This window comes from Panicum hallii, chromosome 4, assembly GCF_002211085.1.
Source record: "Panicum hallii strain FIL2 chromosome 4, PHallii_v3.1, whole genome shotgun sequence".
NCBI classification, from domain to species: Eukaryota; Viridiplantae; Streptophyta; class Magnoliopsida; order Poales; family Poaceae; genus Panicum; species Panicum hallii.
In genome coordinates, this window is record NC_038045.1 from 4,804,805 (window position 1) to 4,821,259 (window position 16,455).

Here is a 16,455-nt window from a genome sequence, read left to right on the forward strand (position 1 = left end):
ACATAGGGACATAAACTTTAGCAAATAAGGTGAGAAAATAATATTCCATACAAATAACTAATCAGTAAAATTCTATCATGCAAATTGTCATATATCTATAAAAATATATATCTAATAAATAAGTTAAGGAATCGTCTGTCTTCTCCAATTTGAATTTAGATGATAGCTTAAGAAATGCGAGTAAAAAAAATAATGATACGATAGTGTAACCGTCTAATTTAGCGTATATAACAGATAACGGTAATGAAAATATTGAAAAGTTTGATATCTTATGGTCCACCACTTGAAACATCTTATTGCTATTGATCTTTTTTTTTAGTGTAGTGCTATGCCATAAAATAAATATGTTCTTAAAATGGGGTATAGAAAGTTATATTATATTAATTTTTATTATACAATTTTATTAAGTATTGTCTCCTAATATTTTAAATAATATCTCTACCCATTTCTAAAAATGGATTATTTCGTTAGTTCGTTATTGATTTTAGTCATAAATTTCTCATCGGACACAGAATTAAAAATAGACGGAGTTCACATATAGACCATAGTCTCCTCCAACTTGGAATCGAGACCATCTTATCTTATTTATAGACAAGATAGTTAGTAAGAGTGGAAGGGAAAGGATTTGAGCAGGATGAAGTAGAGCGCGCCGGCGATATGGAGGCGTTCTGCGCTAGGTAATCATGCATCACGAAATAACCATGCACGAAAGCCAGTGATAACATCCGCTAGCAAATAATTGGTGAGCAAAAGAAGGATTGGCTCACTCATCAGACTATAGTGTCAGGACGAGCATGCATGCTAATATGGTGAGCACCCTCATTGTTACTAGGGTTAAATCTTTATTTGAAAATATAACCAGATATTGTCACATGAAATCTAATTATGACGTGATGAGATTTAAGTAGATAAGATTAATAAATGCTTCACAGTATCACCTGTTGCAACGCATGGGCAAATTTGCTAGATCCAGCTAAAAAAGTTTTATTCTACATTAGTGTTAGAAAATATATCCTACAACATTTCAAATCACATAGTGAAGCAAAAAAATCATGTTGATAGATATTTTATGTGCTATCTATGAAACAACTAACATAAGTTATAAATAAAATACTAGATAACCATACACAAGGCATGTGAAATCTTTATTATCCTGTCATAAGATGTTATTGCCTAAATAGGGATGGAATGTAGTGAATTCTACCAAACTTTTTAGATAGAATCAACACGAGAAAAAAAAATCTATAAGCTTCATAAAAGCGGAAAATTCGAAAAAAAATAATACACGCTATATATAACATATATATTGACTTGTACATTTTATATAAAAAATAGGCTATTTCTAATTTTAAATGAATGATATTTATGTAATAATGCACAAAAGTTATAAGAAAAATATTCAATTAGCTTGTGCAATAATTTATATTTCAAACTAATCATAAATATTTTTAGAGGTTATGTACACTCAATTTTTAAAGTTTAGGTCCGCTACTGGCCACGCTTATGATGTTCTATCTAATCGCTGAGATTTTCTTGCTCAGAATTTTAGTGGCGGTGCTAACAGAGAAGAGTCGTTGTTTGCTGCTAATTGCAGTTGAACTAGAACCGTAAGCAAGCAGAGTAAAGGTTCCGCTACTACTTTCCCCTTTCCAAAGTGATGTCGACGAATTGGTTTTGAAAGACCTAAACTAACGAAAAGCAACAAAAAAACCTGTAAGCAAACTATCTCTACGGCTACTGGAGCAATCTGCGGAGGAAGGGATTGGAAGCAACGGCGAGAACTCGGCAGTCCATGGGCATGTCGGTCGGTTGAGTGGTGTGTGGCGGTGGGAGGAAAAGCGTGCGCAGGGGGACCCGGGGAGGTGAGCGGTTTTATATGGGAGCGGATTTTCTGCGCTAGTTGCTTCTTCCTCCTTCCCGTCCGTGCTTTTCTGCCACCGCTTAGCCTTTTCTTTTTCCAATATTTTGCCCATCGTTGTTTTAATTTAAATTTAAATTGAAATTTTTTATTTAGAATAAAAATCAAAGTGACAGGTAATTTTAAATGGAACTAGTATTTACATACCATTTTCTTGTTTTTTTTTACGGCCATATCTATTTAGTTAGCTAGATTTTCTTTTAAAAATAATTTCAATTCATATGCAAATATAGAAAAAGCCTAATGGTTTCTAAGTAACGAGATAAAGGAAACCTAATTTATTTGAATTTTGCTCTTCCACGAACATCATTCGGTATAAAGAAATTTTAGAGAATTTCTGAAATGATGAGTGGGTAAGAATGCAAAACTAATTTCAGTTGTATAACAGAGTTAATTCGAAACTAATTTTATAGTTCCTTTTTTATTTATTATGAAGTCTTTTAAGAGTTGTTCTATATATCTTGTGATTGATTTTTTCTTGAATGTCAAATTTCTCGTTGTTATATAGCATCAATGGTGTACTATATATTCCCATCTCTCTCTGCCACTCAAACAATAAAGGGTTAGGCGCTGCCTCAGCACAAGCCATCTCACTACGGCGCTAATGCCACCTCTTACTATAACCATGATGCCATCTCTAATCAACTATCAGTCCTAGCGACTGTAGCTTTGTACGTGAACTAACAACACATAGTTCGAGGAAAGCGTTGGGACTTGGGCCATATTACAAAACTGCCTAGAGTAAGATTAATAATACAGCCTGTTGCTGGCTACACTATCTCTCGGTCCACTCGTACAATAGTTAGCTCTTCACCAATATACATGGTTCATTTGTCTCTCTCAGTTCTTATATCAAAACCAGCTCTAAGCTTACAACCTACTTCTCCTCTCTCCTCAAATCTCAGTATTCATCCTACTTACAATCTATTATTATACTTGCTCTTAGTCTAAATTGTACAGTTTCTATAAATTCATAGAATATGCCACCTCAACTTCTAGTCTTCATCGGTCTGTCCCCTCAAAGGGACAAAACAACTTCAAGGCCAAATCCATAAAAAAAAAAGCATGTGTCGAGGGAGAGATTGGCAAAAAATTAAACTCATAAAACATCAAATTTTGCATAATGGTCGATCATGATGTAAAAAACATTTTTTCAAAGTGATTTAAAAACCATTGCCTTGGGCGTTCCCTACCATATGCTCAACAGGTAGCACTTCTAGGTATAGATGACCGAAAGGCACGAGCGTGATGGGCCGGCCCATGGCACAAGATTTTGGTCCGGCCCAAGCATGGCAAGGCCACCATTGTGCCCATGCCAGCCCGATCCGACACGATTAGCGGTCTAGCCCAATAGAAGCCCAAATTCCCGGTCCACCTCACCGAGCCCCCACGTCAGCCCATGTATATAAACCCCTTTTCCACCTAAACCCTAGCTCCCACCTCCCTTTCTGGCCGCCGCCCTGCCCCCTGCAGCCGCACTCCTTTCCTCCATGCGCAACAGCGCGGCCGGCCCCTTCCCCTCCCCGCACGACACCTCGGCGTCCGGTCTTCTCCCCTCCGCGGACCGGCACGGCACAGCTAGGATGCACCTGTGCCGTGCTCGGGCTGCCACCTAAGCCGCTGGCGGGCACGGCACGGCCCGTTTATATTTGTGCCTTAACGGGCCGTGCCGAAACGGTCCGTGCCTGAATAGGCTCGTGCCGGGCCACCCATTTATCCATCTATACTTCTAGGTCCATGCAACCACAAGCGGATGCCAAAAGTCCATAGGGCAAACAACCTTCTTTTCAGCCAGCTATCATCATTTTGGGTTGCAACAAAGTTTCGAACCAAAGCACCAATGCTCAATGCTGCAACAGGGCTGGCAGCCACATTATTGCGTCATAGAACACTGATCCTCTGGACCATGCTGGAGATTTCATTGAGCAACCGCTGTCGCAGATTGTTAATTTCGTAGCACAAAGAAAGAAGTAACGGTCAGGTGGATTCTGTAAAAGAAAAAAAAAACAAAACAGCTGCTCATCTGAGTTTCAGCTGCTGACAGTCACGTCACAAGATGATGTGACATTTAACTGTTCCAGCTCATTTTATTGTCGTTAGCTCTTTTTTATTCCCACTTATCTCTCTGAAAAGACAAAGCCAAATTAAAGGGGATTAACCCATCAAGGTTTTCTATGATTCTTCATTCGTTTTATTTTCTTCTTTTGCTACTGATTTGCTCTGATGCTACCTTCAAAAATATCTAAGCATGCTTGATTGCCTTTGAAAGAGCTTTGGGATTGGAGCCAACTGCGACAAGAAAGGAATCAACCCTACCCGGTCTACTCAACTGAACTTGAGTTAGACAAGATTACTGTTAGTGTGGGCTATGCTGCTACCCCAGGACTCCTACAACCCATTGGCCATCCAGCTCCATTTTCTGCGAGGGCCCTGCATGTGCGGTGAGCAAGGACACCAGATGCTGCACTCTTCGGCAACAGGTTCTCTGCCAGGGCACTCCACTGGTAGCCCCTGCCTGTACGCCTTGAACCAGGACTCAGCTAGTACAGGACACAAGAGGCATGCAGAAAAACCAAGCCCTGGATTTTTATCTGAAAAGGCACACTAATAGATTAGAGAGAGAAAATAGAGCTCCAAAGTGGTGTGATCTCATGAGCTGCTGGAATCATGGAAAAAGCCTCAAATCATCAAAGTGGCAAACCTTGAACAAAGAGTTCTGATCCCCAATGGATGAGGGGCAGTTGCAGCATTCCTTTCTTTTTTTATGCTGGGAAAAGAACAAAGCATCAAGGTATCTTCACCTTTGTCCGCCCATGTTCATTGCTGAAGGAGCAGGTCGGTACCATAGCATATCAGTGGACCCTTCATCCATTTGATTAGAGAAATGATAGTGAAGTTGACCCACCATCCATCACTAAGTGCACTGTGGCCTGTGCCCATAAAAAAATCTAGACGAAGCTGTGTGAAAACTTGCAGGATTGCAGGCAGGTAGCGCTGGAAATCGAGAGGAAAACGAAACATCCCCTGGCTTTATACGAGCCCAGCAGTTGCGGCACGCTTGTGCTTCTGGAGCTGGCGACCCAAACGGGACGCTAGGGATGGCGAAGCTTTTGTCCATATACGGTTCAGTTCCTGTCAAAGCGAAGCTTTTGTCCGTATACGGTTCGGTTCCCGTCCAAGTTCAGAAGTCTCGACGAACTCGATCAGGTACCCTGTTGCTTCCAAAACTCTGGACACTGTGGACATCGCTCGAGCATCTTCCGGAGAAGTCTCGGCAGATGAGGCTGCTCGGCAATCTGCGAGAAGAAGCTGGGTCTCGCCGGAGCGTCTGCCTCGTCGACCCGTCGCCCAAGGTTTAGAATTGAGGAGACGGTTCCGGCCTCTACGTCGTGTGATGCATACAGATACAGTACAGATCGTCGTGTGATGCATACAGATACAGTACAGATCGTGTCCCTTCTCTGCTCGCGTTTCATTCTCCTGGGCCACGAGCCCACAAGCCAGCCCAGCCCATCCTTGCGCGTCGCGGGCCGCGCACCCAGGATGGCCTTCTTGTAATCCATTGAGTTGACAAAAAACGGACCCAAATCATCGAATTTTTTAAAAAAGGGGTTAAAAAATTAAATTTGAAAAGGGCGCTGATTTGGAAAATTTTTAAAAAGGGGTACCTCCCGCCCAACCAACGGACGGGAGACGTGGGGCCGGGCACCTCCCGCCCATCCAACGGGCGGGAAGTGCCAAATCTTTTTCAAGGCCCCTCCCGAGGGTCTCTTCGCGAATATGAAACTTTTCTTATTCGCGAAGAGACCCTTGACGCGGCTGCGGAGGTATCCCGGGAGGTGCGGGGCCCCTACAGTGCGGAGGGGCATCCCGCCCGTTGGACGGGCGGGAGGTTCCCCTCCCCCTATATAAGCCCCTACCTGCCCCCTAAATTCTCATTTTATTCAGCAAAAACCAGAAAAAAAAAGGAAGGAGAGAAAGCGGCGAAGCCCTATTCACACGTCGGTTTCGAGATATATTCTCGTTCTAGTCGTATAATTACTTAAAAATAATTATAATCTAGGAAATATTTCTTAGGGTAGTTATATTTTGAACAGTTTTTAGTATTTTTAATTGTTTTTAGTATAATTTATATTCTGAATAGTTTAGAATCTGGAAAATATAATTTGGGAATCGCTGAAACTTAGGGTCATTGTGTATTAATATGCAGTATAACTAGTTTATTAATAATTGACAGATATGTCTTCCGAGAAGGGTACTTTTAGTATATATTACGGAGAAGGAAATGTGATTTATGGGCCGAATGAGGTAGATTTAAGGGAATTCAACTGTGCGGTCAGAGGAATTACCAGACCGCACGAGAGGACATTTGAATCCCTATGCAACTGGTTAATGAGCGATTAAGGATTAATCAAGAGATACACACTGTGAGTGTTTAGTGCGTCATAAATCTATGATCGACGGGTAAGCTCTTTAATTTACTGTTGCACATTTATGTATATGCATAGTACCAATGCATTTGTGTAATTTTGCAGCTGAGCTGGGTACATCGGCAGGTCCGAAAAGCATACCCGCACATCGGCAGGTCCGAAAAGCATACCCGCACATCGGCAGGTCCGAAAAGCATACCCGTAGTTCGTGTCCGAATTTGATCGGTTGCGGCCACAGGATGTCATCTGGACCCCGTACACCGCTGCGGCTGTCCACACACGTGCGCCGTACAGGTTGTCCTCCCTGTGCACGCGTGACGAGGCGTACTGGCTCACAAAGGCGAACCTAGTGTTCGATATTGTCGTGGAGCCGTACTGCGTCGAGCGAGTGATGAGGCAGTTCGGGCGACGACAACACTTCCCTCTCCTACCCCGAGCGTTTCAGGCCGTGCCGCGCAGCGTACACGAGTAAGTTTGTGATAACTCATTTTCTATTAATTATATAACCGTTATCATGAAATAATATTGTCTTCCAAATATTTGCAACAGATATTCGCGCAGGGGATATCATGGCAACGAAGTCAACTGGGTTGTCAAGCTGCAGGAGTACGTAGAAGCGTGGCTAGACGCACCTGACCATGTGTGGGACGAGCCGCAGCCACACACAGAGGCGTCTTACAGCGCATACCTCCGCTGGTACCTCACTCGCATGCGTCCGTACGTCACTCTTTCACATATTGATAACGCGGAGCATCAGCACCCGCCGACCATCTCGGACATGTATCCCTTGTACCGTGATCAATCGCAACGTGGTGCGGTACATCTTTCGCAACTTCAATTATTAAATCTTTTTTTAAAAAAATCGATAACAATATTACTCTACTTCCTATTACTCACGTTGTTTGACCGTGGAGTACGTGTACCGGAGTTGGAGGGCGGCGGCGCCGGGCCAGACATCATTGGCTCCTCCCAGACGTATGACGCTCCACCTCTGCAGATCCAGGATGACCCGTTCACACCGGCGCCTCCTCCGCCTCGTCCTCACCATGCTCCAGATGCACTCACGTACTCTGAGGAGCACATGCGCCGACGGCCTAGGACTAGGGGAGAGGAACAAGAGAGCGCGAGGACCGGGACAGGCGGAGTACATACTCAAGATTTGGTGGACTCTGTATATTTAAACTATTTTTTTATCATACTATTTTATTTTTAATGGCTTGATGTATCATACTATCGTAATATTTGGATTCTACGTTGCAAAACGTTATCGCTTAACCATCTTCGTACGAGTTTTAGATACCGTAATCTTCTTCGTAAAATTGAACTAAAATTTTATATGTATACAAAAGAGTATGGCGAATAAATCTTGTATTTGAAAAAAAGTATGAATTTTAAATAGTTTGTAAAATATAAATTCAAATAAAAAATAAGAAAGACATAAATCCGCACTGTTAGGCACCTCCCGCCTGTTGGGCGGGCGGGATGCCTTTGCCGCCGCGGGAGGGGCCTCTTCACGAATAAAAATGTTTCTTATTCGTGAAGAGGCCCTCGGGAGGGGCCTGAAAAAAGATTTGGCACCTCCCGCCCGTTGGATGGGCGGGAGGTAACCATTTTTGGAAATTTTCCAAATCGGCACGCTTTTTTAAATTTAATTTTTTAACCCTTTTTTTAAAAAATTCCCAAATCATCAAAGTGGCAATTCTTGGCGACCCACGAGCCCACGAGCCAGCCCAGCCCAGACTTGCATGGTGGGCTGCGCTTCCCTGAATGGTCCAGCACGCGACGCCCGTGGAAAGGGAATCGGGTCCTGACGGGCCACCCAATTCGAATCCGGTTTTCCTGGACGTTCGTTCCGGGCTTACGGCCTCCTACAAACTCTAGCTCTCCTACAAATCCAAAGACCTCAGCTACGCGGCGGTGCAATCTACTACGGCCGAAGGTCATAATCCTCCCGAGTAGCGGCCCGCGGCGGCCGGCGAAGAAGTTCAGGCCACGATCGGCGACCATGGTTGGGCACTGCGCGGTGGCGTGCCACGGCGACTGCTCGGCGTCCACCTTTGTCCCTGTCATGTACAACCCGGCGGTGTTCTCCAGCTCCACCTCGTCCTCCACCAGAAGTAGCCGCCCGGCGCGGCCGTCGCCGGGCGGCGCCGCTCCTCGTGCCCAAGCCTAAGCCCAAGCCAGTCGACGCCGAAGACAGCTCGGAGCGCGGTTACGCGGTACGCGTGCCTTCTTTATTTCTTTCCTTTTTCTTTTTGAACGACCGCGCGCGTCGTAATCCAATCGATCGCCCGGGCATGACTTTTAATTTGTTTTCCTTTTATTTTGGTGCAGGGCTGGGTATTATGCGCCATAGGGCTCGCCGGCCTCGTGGTGGCGGCGGTCATCCTAGTCATTTTGTTCATCTGATCGGACGTCGCTGACGCTGACGTCAGGTCCATCAGCATCAAGAATACATGCTTGCAATATAAAAAATACTACTGAAAACGCATACATCAAATTCATACGGTGCAATATAAAAAAAACTGCCTCGACAAAATCAAACCGCAAGGACAATCCATAGCAACATGAATCTCGACCCCAACATCTCGAATCAACCATTACAATATTAAAAAAATCTACTGCAACACCATAGGCCCTCGCCACCCCTGGATCTCTCGCTGTCGGCCCGAAGCTCGCCGCCGGCCTCGTGTGCCGCCGCCTCGAAGCTTGCGCGGACGCCCTCACACACTGCCGCTCGCACATACGCCTTGGGGGCTCGCCACATCGCCGACCGGGGCGTCTCGAGGCAGCGCAGGGAGGAGAAGAGCCACGCATGTCGAGCGTGTGTGCGTGAGGGTGCTCCCTTCTCCTCCACCCTACTCGAGCCATCGCCACCCTTCTTGCCAGAGCGGCTCGCCATCGGAGGGGAGCGCGAGCGCCGCGCCGTGTGCGCTGGGCGCGCCCCTACTTCTCCATATCGCGATGGGATCACTGGTGGCCTCCACCGCCGCCCTTCTCACCAGCCAGGGCCGTCCTATCGTTGAAGCGCGTGGGGAGCAGGTGCGGGGGCGGGCAGGGCGCTGGAAAAGGAGGCAGCGTGCTCTGGAAGCATGACGAGGAGGGGATGGCCGGGAGCAGCAAGAGCGAAATAATTACTTAGAGGATGGCTTTTAGAAACCGGAGAAGATGGTGCCACACGCCCTTCCGGAACCAACGAGGTGTCCAATATTTTCACGTGTTCGGACGCTCCTATCTTAGCTCCATTTTACCGTTTTAGTTTTTTTTCTTATGATTTGATGATAATTCGACATTGCGGCCAAGTTAAGAACCACAATAGTAGCTTTAATCTAGTTCTGCAGACATGTAGCTTTTCATTTTATTTGGACATACATTCTATAGTATAATATAATCCAATACCCATGAACTTATTATGCGGCCATGCTTGCAAGTCCGATCCGATGCCGCATCGGCAGAGCGATCAGAAATTCAGAGCCGCTAAGTTTCCAATCTACTGCCGAAAACCGCGCGCGGCGTCCTTTTTTTTTTTTACGGAAGCTGGTAGGTCAAACTGCCGGCCAATATATCGATAGAGAAGGTGAAAAAAAAATCACAAAAGTCACACCACAACAAACACCCACGCAACGAAGCCGGCTACAAGAAAACCGCAACAACAATATTCACAGGAAAACAATATCCACATGAAGACACCTTAAACTGGGCGTCGTTTCCGATAAGAATCCCTGAAGCCACAGTCCGCGGGAGAGCACGTACCAATCTGCCGGCCCACCTACAGAAATCCCTAATCTATACCAGCTCTACCATGGATCATCTTTGCTACTGTCCACCGATGGACCACGCCCTCCTGCCATGCGAGCAGGAGGGGACTCTTCCTCGAACATGGCGCACCGCTACCATTGCCACTGCCACATCCACCCGGCGCTTCTCCCGGGGTCGAGCAGCTTCTTCTTCAGCAGCAGCAGCTCGTCGGGCTCCGACGACGACGGCGCCGGAACGCAGCCCCTACAGGTGCGCGTCGAGGTGCCGCCAGTGTCCTCGACGTCGGACGGCGCGGCGCCGCTCCTCGAGCCCACGCCCAGGCCCGACGACGCCGGCTCGTCCCCCGCGGTACGAACGCACTCTCTCTCGAGCTCGATCAATCGATCTGCCAGCCTGCAGTTAGTTGCGCTCGGAGGACTGACTCGGTTTGCTTGTTTCTTGGCGGTGCAGGCTTGTGGCCTTCGTCTTGATCTTCTTCGCCGGGCTTGTCTTCTACGGGCGCTTCTTCTGATTCGAGCGGACACGACACGCTCTGGTCGCTGCAAATACAAACACTGCTTGCGGGAATTGAGATCAAGTTTAGTTTAGGAATATAGTGATAGTGATTGACTGATTTGTACTAAATATTGTGAAAGCAATTACGCTCTCTCCTGATCTCCTCCCATGTTGTGCCTGTAAAGTTCGTGCACCGATCAGGATTTACATTATTGATGAGTGATAAATTTTTGCAAATACTGAACATAGCAAAGTGGCAAAACATGAAAAGAAAACTGAATGTGTAATGTACTTGGGTGGACGGAGGTCAAATTATATCCCAAGAATGTACAAGTTATATATATGGTCTTACCGCTCCTCTACGTACCCAGTATTTTGGGTTAGAGTAGTCCAACTTCATATAAAATATTCAATACATTAAATATGGCATAGAATTCATCAAAAGCGTAAAAGAATATATTAATAAGGTGTCTTATGATTTCAAGCATCTTTAATTTGAATGTCGGAAATTTACATAGCTGTTCGATGGTTATATAAATATTTTTTATATATTTTTTTAGCAGCCGACTCTTGAATAATTTTTATATACACGCATCTTTAGGTGGGCCGGGGCCCACTTGAGCTGCAGCAGCCTCTACAGCATCCACAGCGGCCCACTTGCTGCAGGCTGCCGAACATTGAGAAGTCCAACGACTTTCCCCTTGTTCGATCCCTGGCACGCACCACGCAGCTACCCAAGCACGTACGAATGTCCCCGGTGCGACACCCATGTCCGTGCGTGTCGTGCGCGCGCGAGCAGGATGGTTTCTGGAGCCCTATGCTGTTCGCCTGTTCCCGTCTTCCCGAGGCTAGGCCTAGCGCGTCCGAGTCCGACACCAACGACATGGCGTCTTCCAGTCCGGCCGCTCGAATGTCCCCGGTGCGACACCCACGGACACGCACGAATGTCCCTCGTGCGACACCCATGTCCGTGCGTGTCGTCCGCGCGCGAGCAGGATGGTTTCTGGAGCCCTATGCTGTACGCCTGTTCCCGTCTTCCCGAGGCCAGGCCCAGCGCGTCCGAGTCCGACACCAACGACATGGCGTCTTCCAGTCCGGCCGCTCGAATGTCCCCGGTGCGACACCCACGAACACGCACGAATGTCCCCGGTGCGACACCCATGTCCGTGCGTGTCGTCCGCGCGCGAGCAGGATGGTTTCTGGAGCCCTATGCCGCCTATTCCCGTCTTCCCGAGGCCAGGCCCAGCGCGTCCGAGTCCGACACCAACGACATGGCGTCTTCCAGTCCGGCCACTCGATCGGACTCCGACGCCGAGACAGGAAGAGCACGCCCATCGCCATCGCGTCTCGACGCGTCAATAAAATCTCCAATGCCGCGGTCCAGCCGGCCAACAACAAGCCGCCAGCCGCGCGTTGATCGCATCTCAGCTTCTCAAGGGTCAAGACTACTCTTCGTTTGTTCCTGGCACAGATGCCGCACCATCACTGCCACTGCCAGCCGGCGCGCCTGTCACGACCCAAAGTTTAAAACCACATGGATAAAAATTTAAAAACATCATCATGAGCATCATCCAAGCATCAAGGAGCATCATATGCATTTAATTACCTAGTGATCATCCATTTTCTTATGTGATCTAAGTGTAAGTTGTGAAGCAAGTTCAAATTTTGCTATGTAACTATTCACCCAAAGATTTTATTCAAATACTAGATTTCAAATAGTGATTTGGCGATATTTTTTGTCAATTTTTAGATGTCTCTCACGAGCCATAAAATTCTTGGAAAGTTTGAAAACTGCAGTTTTGGATGAATTATTGTGGGCAATTTTTGAAGGCTTTTTGAGTGTTTTTTATTGCATTATGTTATTGGTAGTGAGATCTAGCTCTGGTAAAATTTTGGCGAATTTTGGAGCTCGGAAAGTACCATTTTTAGATTTTTGAAGTTGAACTTTTTGTTTTTGGATATTTTCTTTCCTCCCGGCCCCACCCGTCAGCCTCTCCTCTCTCTCCCCGCGCGCCTGGGCCCGTGCGTCAGCCGCCCACTTCGTCTTCCCCGTGCCTCCGCGCCCGCCTGTTGGCTGGCCGCGCGGCGAGCATCGCTTCGCGCCCGCCGGTTGGCCAACGCGGCCCGGGGCGAGATTTACCTTGCGCGCCCGCCGCTCTCTCTTCCCCTCCCCGCTTCAAACGCGCTCGTTCTCCTTCTCCTCTCCAACCCTAGCGCCACCGAACGCCTCTTCCTCTTCCTTCCGCCGGCCGCCGCCACCCGCTGCCGCCGGTGAGCCTCGCCCCGATTGCCCGCGCCCACACCACCTCCTCCCACTCCTCGATCGATTCCGGCCGCCCGCCGCTTCCCCCTCCGCCCGCAGCTCCTCCCCGATGCGCTCCTTCCTCCGCCGCCGCCATGCTCCGCAGCGCCGCCGCTCACTGCCTCGCCCCGCTCGCCCGTGCCGCGGGCGAGCACCGCCGTTGCACCGTGCTGCTCGCGCGCGCGCCGCCCCCGCCCGTTCGCGCCCCCTTCCGCTCCTCCGCCTGCTGGCCGCCTTGACTTCTCCTGGGTCACGCGCTGGTCGCCTGGGCCCGCCTGTCGGCGCCCAGGGGCACTGGATCCGGGTGGATCTAGCGCTTGCCGCCCTTTTTTTCTTTTTGTCATTTCATGCTATTTTTTGTAAATTGCATAGAAAATGTTATGGGTCTCCAAAAATTGTGAAACTAGATTTGTTTGACTCCTCTATGATAGATCTATTTAGAAAAATTAAGTTTAAGCATTGTAAAGTTCTGTGCCATGAGTTATAATTTGTTATTGCTAAACCTAGTTAAATGCTTAACTTATTTTGTGATGATCCAAAAATGCTAAACCAAGCTTTGTTAGGATCCTTGCTGAAAGTTCTAGATGATGATACAGTTGGTGCAAGTGTTTTCATGCTGTTTGCTAGAGTTTTAATGTGTTTACTTAAATTCTGCCTACAAAATTGTTTATTGTGTAACTTTTGATTGAAAATTGATAAAATGATGAAACCACTTTTGTTACTTTGTTATCATGTCTTCTGTCTCCAGTAATTCTTTAAGAATTTATAGAGATACTTTGAGTACCTTTTAAGATTTAACTTGAGTCTAGCGGCTGAAAATTATAAATGACATAAGTAATTCCACAAAGATGTTTTTGAGGCAATTTCAAGTCTCATAAGTTTATTTTGAGATCTCCTGTGTGCCCAATTTAAATCATGATTTATGCTTGCTAGATGCCTTGTTAAGCAAAGTTCGCCTCGGTCCTAGAATTTAAAAGTAGTAATGGAGCTTGTTATGCCATGGTCGTATTGCTTTCATGTTGGAGTGACATTTTTCTTCTATTGCCATGCCATTGCATGTCATCTCATTTTCATATCATTGGCATCATCCTAATGCATACATCCCATTCATGCATTATAGTGACCGAGACGCCGGAGGACGCACCCGTTGAGCCCACCGAGACCGTTGAGACCGAGCCGGGAGCCGAGTGTGTTGTGGAGCAACAAGAGAACCAAGGCAAGCAGCTAAGCATGATCCCTTGACCCTTTTTAACTTGATTAGACTTAGTTATCTCAATGGGCATATATGTATATTTTATATGTTTAATTATTGCATCGTCGATCCTATTTACTTGTCATGACCTTCCTTGTTTTCGCTCTCATGTCCTTGTCACGGGTAATAGCAACTAAAGGATCTAGCAAAGGTTTAGTCATGCTTAGAGTTAGCTTTTAAACTTGTAAGATACATTGGAATAGGGTTACCTTGTTCACTACACTACTCCTAATATATTCATGCTTATTCGTTGATTGTCGGAGGTTTGGGAAAAGGAGGTTAGCGAGATGGTTATGTCTTAATTCGAGCGAAAGGTAGGGCCTAGGGAAAGGAGTCTCGGAGGAATAGTCCGCTCGAATTGGTTAAGGACCGTCCGTGGATGACCTTGGAAATTGAGCACTTATCGTACTACCACATATCCATTCATGGGGTGGATAAACCGATTACCCTCTAGTTCTAATCGTTGATGCACGGTCCTAGATGCGTGGCCATAGAGCTTTGTAGAGAGGCTTAGGGGTGTCCCCGGTGGACCTAGGTAACTCTCTACGCAAGTTAGGCGTGATGTTCAACGGTTACAACTTATCGGGAAAGGTTGATGCGAGTACCCTCTTGCCCAACGTGATCGGTTGGGTGAGTCGCATGGTTCTTGTGTCGTGTGGGTAAAGATGTACACCCTTGCAAGGTTATTGAATCAATTCGAATTGCCGCGCTCTCGGTTATGAGCAAGCTCTTTATCCTACGAATTTTTCGTAGAAGTTTTGGTCATGTGGTTGGTTACTCGTTACCTCTTGTTGATGTTTAGGGATTGGTTAATTTAATTAACTAAAACTTACTTGAGGTGGGCTGGGCAAATTAATTAAAATGCTAGGAAGCTGGGTGTGGAGTTAGGGAGCTCATGCTTAACTAATATTACTTAACCCTAAAGCCTCTTTATGAGCTTTCATATGCATACTCCTTGATTATTAATTATTCGCGTAAGTCTTGCGAGTACCTTTGTACTCATGTTGCTATATTATAGTGTTGCAGGTGAGCCGGAAGTGGTATTTGGCCATTTCTACCCCGCCGAATCCGGCACGGGCGAGGAGTAGGCCAACGCGGTTAATGATGTCCTTGAGCAAGACGCCATTATTCTTTATCGTTATATTTTCCGCTGCGCATCGTACTTGGGATTATCATGATAAACATTGAACTCTATGGTTTTTATCTCTTTCTAATGTTATTTGTGAGCCCGAGGCTTGTATCCCTTATTTGAACTTTTAAATTTCAGATTTGGAACCTTCCCTTATATTAATGTTGTAATGGTTAGTGGCTTAACTTTGTATTAAAACTTGCTCTTGTGGATCATTGGCAACGTATGAGCTTGTGACGGTATGTGCATGTGCATTATCTTGGGCATATGTTGGAGCACGTACCGGGACTACCGGATTTAATATTATTTTCGGTGAAAAGTTAAGTTGGTTCTTGGTAGTTTACATGTAGGTTAACCCGTGGCGCGCTATTTGTGCGAGCACATGTTAGCTCTCATCTTCATAATAAAAACCGACGGTTTCGCTTAAAATGATATTAAATTAGGCGGTTCTAACAGCGCCACTGCTACGCCTACTGCCGCCGCCGCTTCCGACAATGTTCGTCCACCCGGCGCTTCTCCCAGAGTCGAGCGGCTTCTTCACCAGCAGCTCGTCGGACTCGGACGGCGCCGGCGCCGGAACGCAGCCCCTACAGGTACGGTGCGCGTCGAGGTGCCGCCAATGTCCTCGACGTCGGACGGTGCCGCGGCTCCGCTCCTCGAGAACACGCCCAGGCCCGACGCCGGCGGCTCATCCCCCGCGGTACGTACGCATCCTCTCTCGAGCTCAGAGACGGTCGATCTGTCAGTTTGCAGCTAGCGTTCGAATGGCTAACTCGGTGTGCTTGTTCCTTGGCGGTGCGTGCAGGCTGTGGCCTTCGTCTTGCTCTTCGCCATCGTCGTCGCGGGTCTCGTCTTCTACGGGTGCTTCTTCTGATTCGAGCGGACACGACCAGCGCACGCGCATCTGATGATGTTGAATTGTTGATAGGAAATACAAACATTGCTTGCAAATTGAGCTCAAGTTTAGTTTACGAATGTAGTGGGTATAGTGAATCGGGTGAATTCAATTACTCTCCTCCCATGTTGTGCATGTACAGTTTGTGCAGCAATCAGTTTTTTTTTCTTTTGGTTTTGCAGCAATCAGGATTTACATGACCGATAAAAGGCCAAGTTCAAACAGATTCAAAATACGACGTATCGTACCAAATTCAAACAGATTCAAAATAAAAA

The 16,455-nt window shown here is 46.8% G+C and overlaps 1 protein-coding gene across 1 annotated transcript; it reads left to right on the forward strand.

Moving 5' to 3' along the window:
- The first annotated feature begins 10,021 nt into the window (after positions 1-10,021).
- Positions 10,022-10,854, forward strand: LOC112891137. Its single transcript, XM_025958069.1, has 2 exons — positions 10,022-10,455; positions 10,558-10,854. Exons 1-2 carry the CDS (start codon positions 10,198-10,200, stop codon positions 10,693-10,695), a joined length of 396 nt encoding a protein of 131 aa, XP_025813854.1. The 5' UTR covers positions 10,022-10,197; the 3' UTR covers positions 10,696-10,854.
- The last annotated feature ends 5,601 nt before the right edge of the window (positions 10,855-16,455 follow it).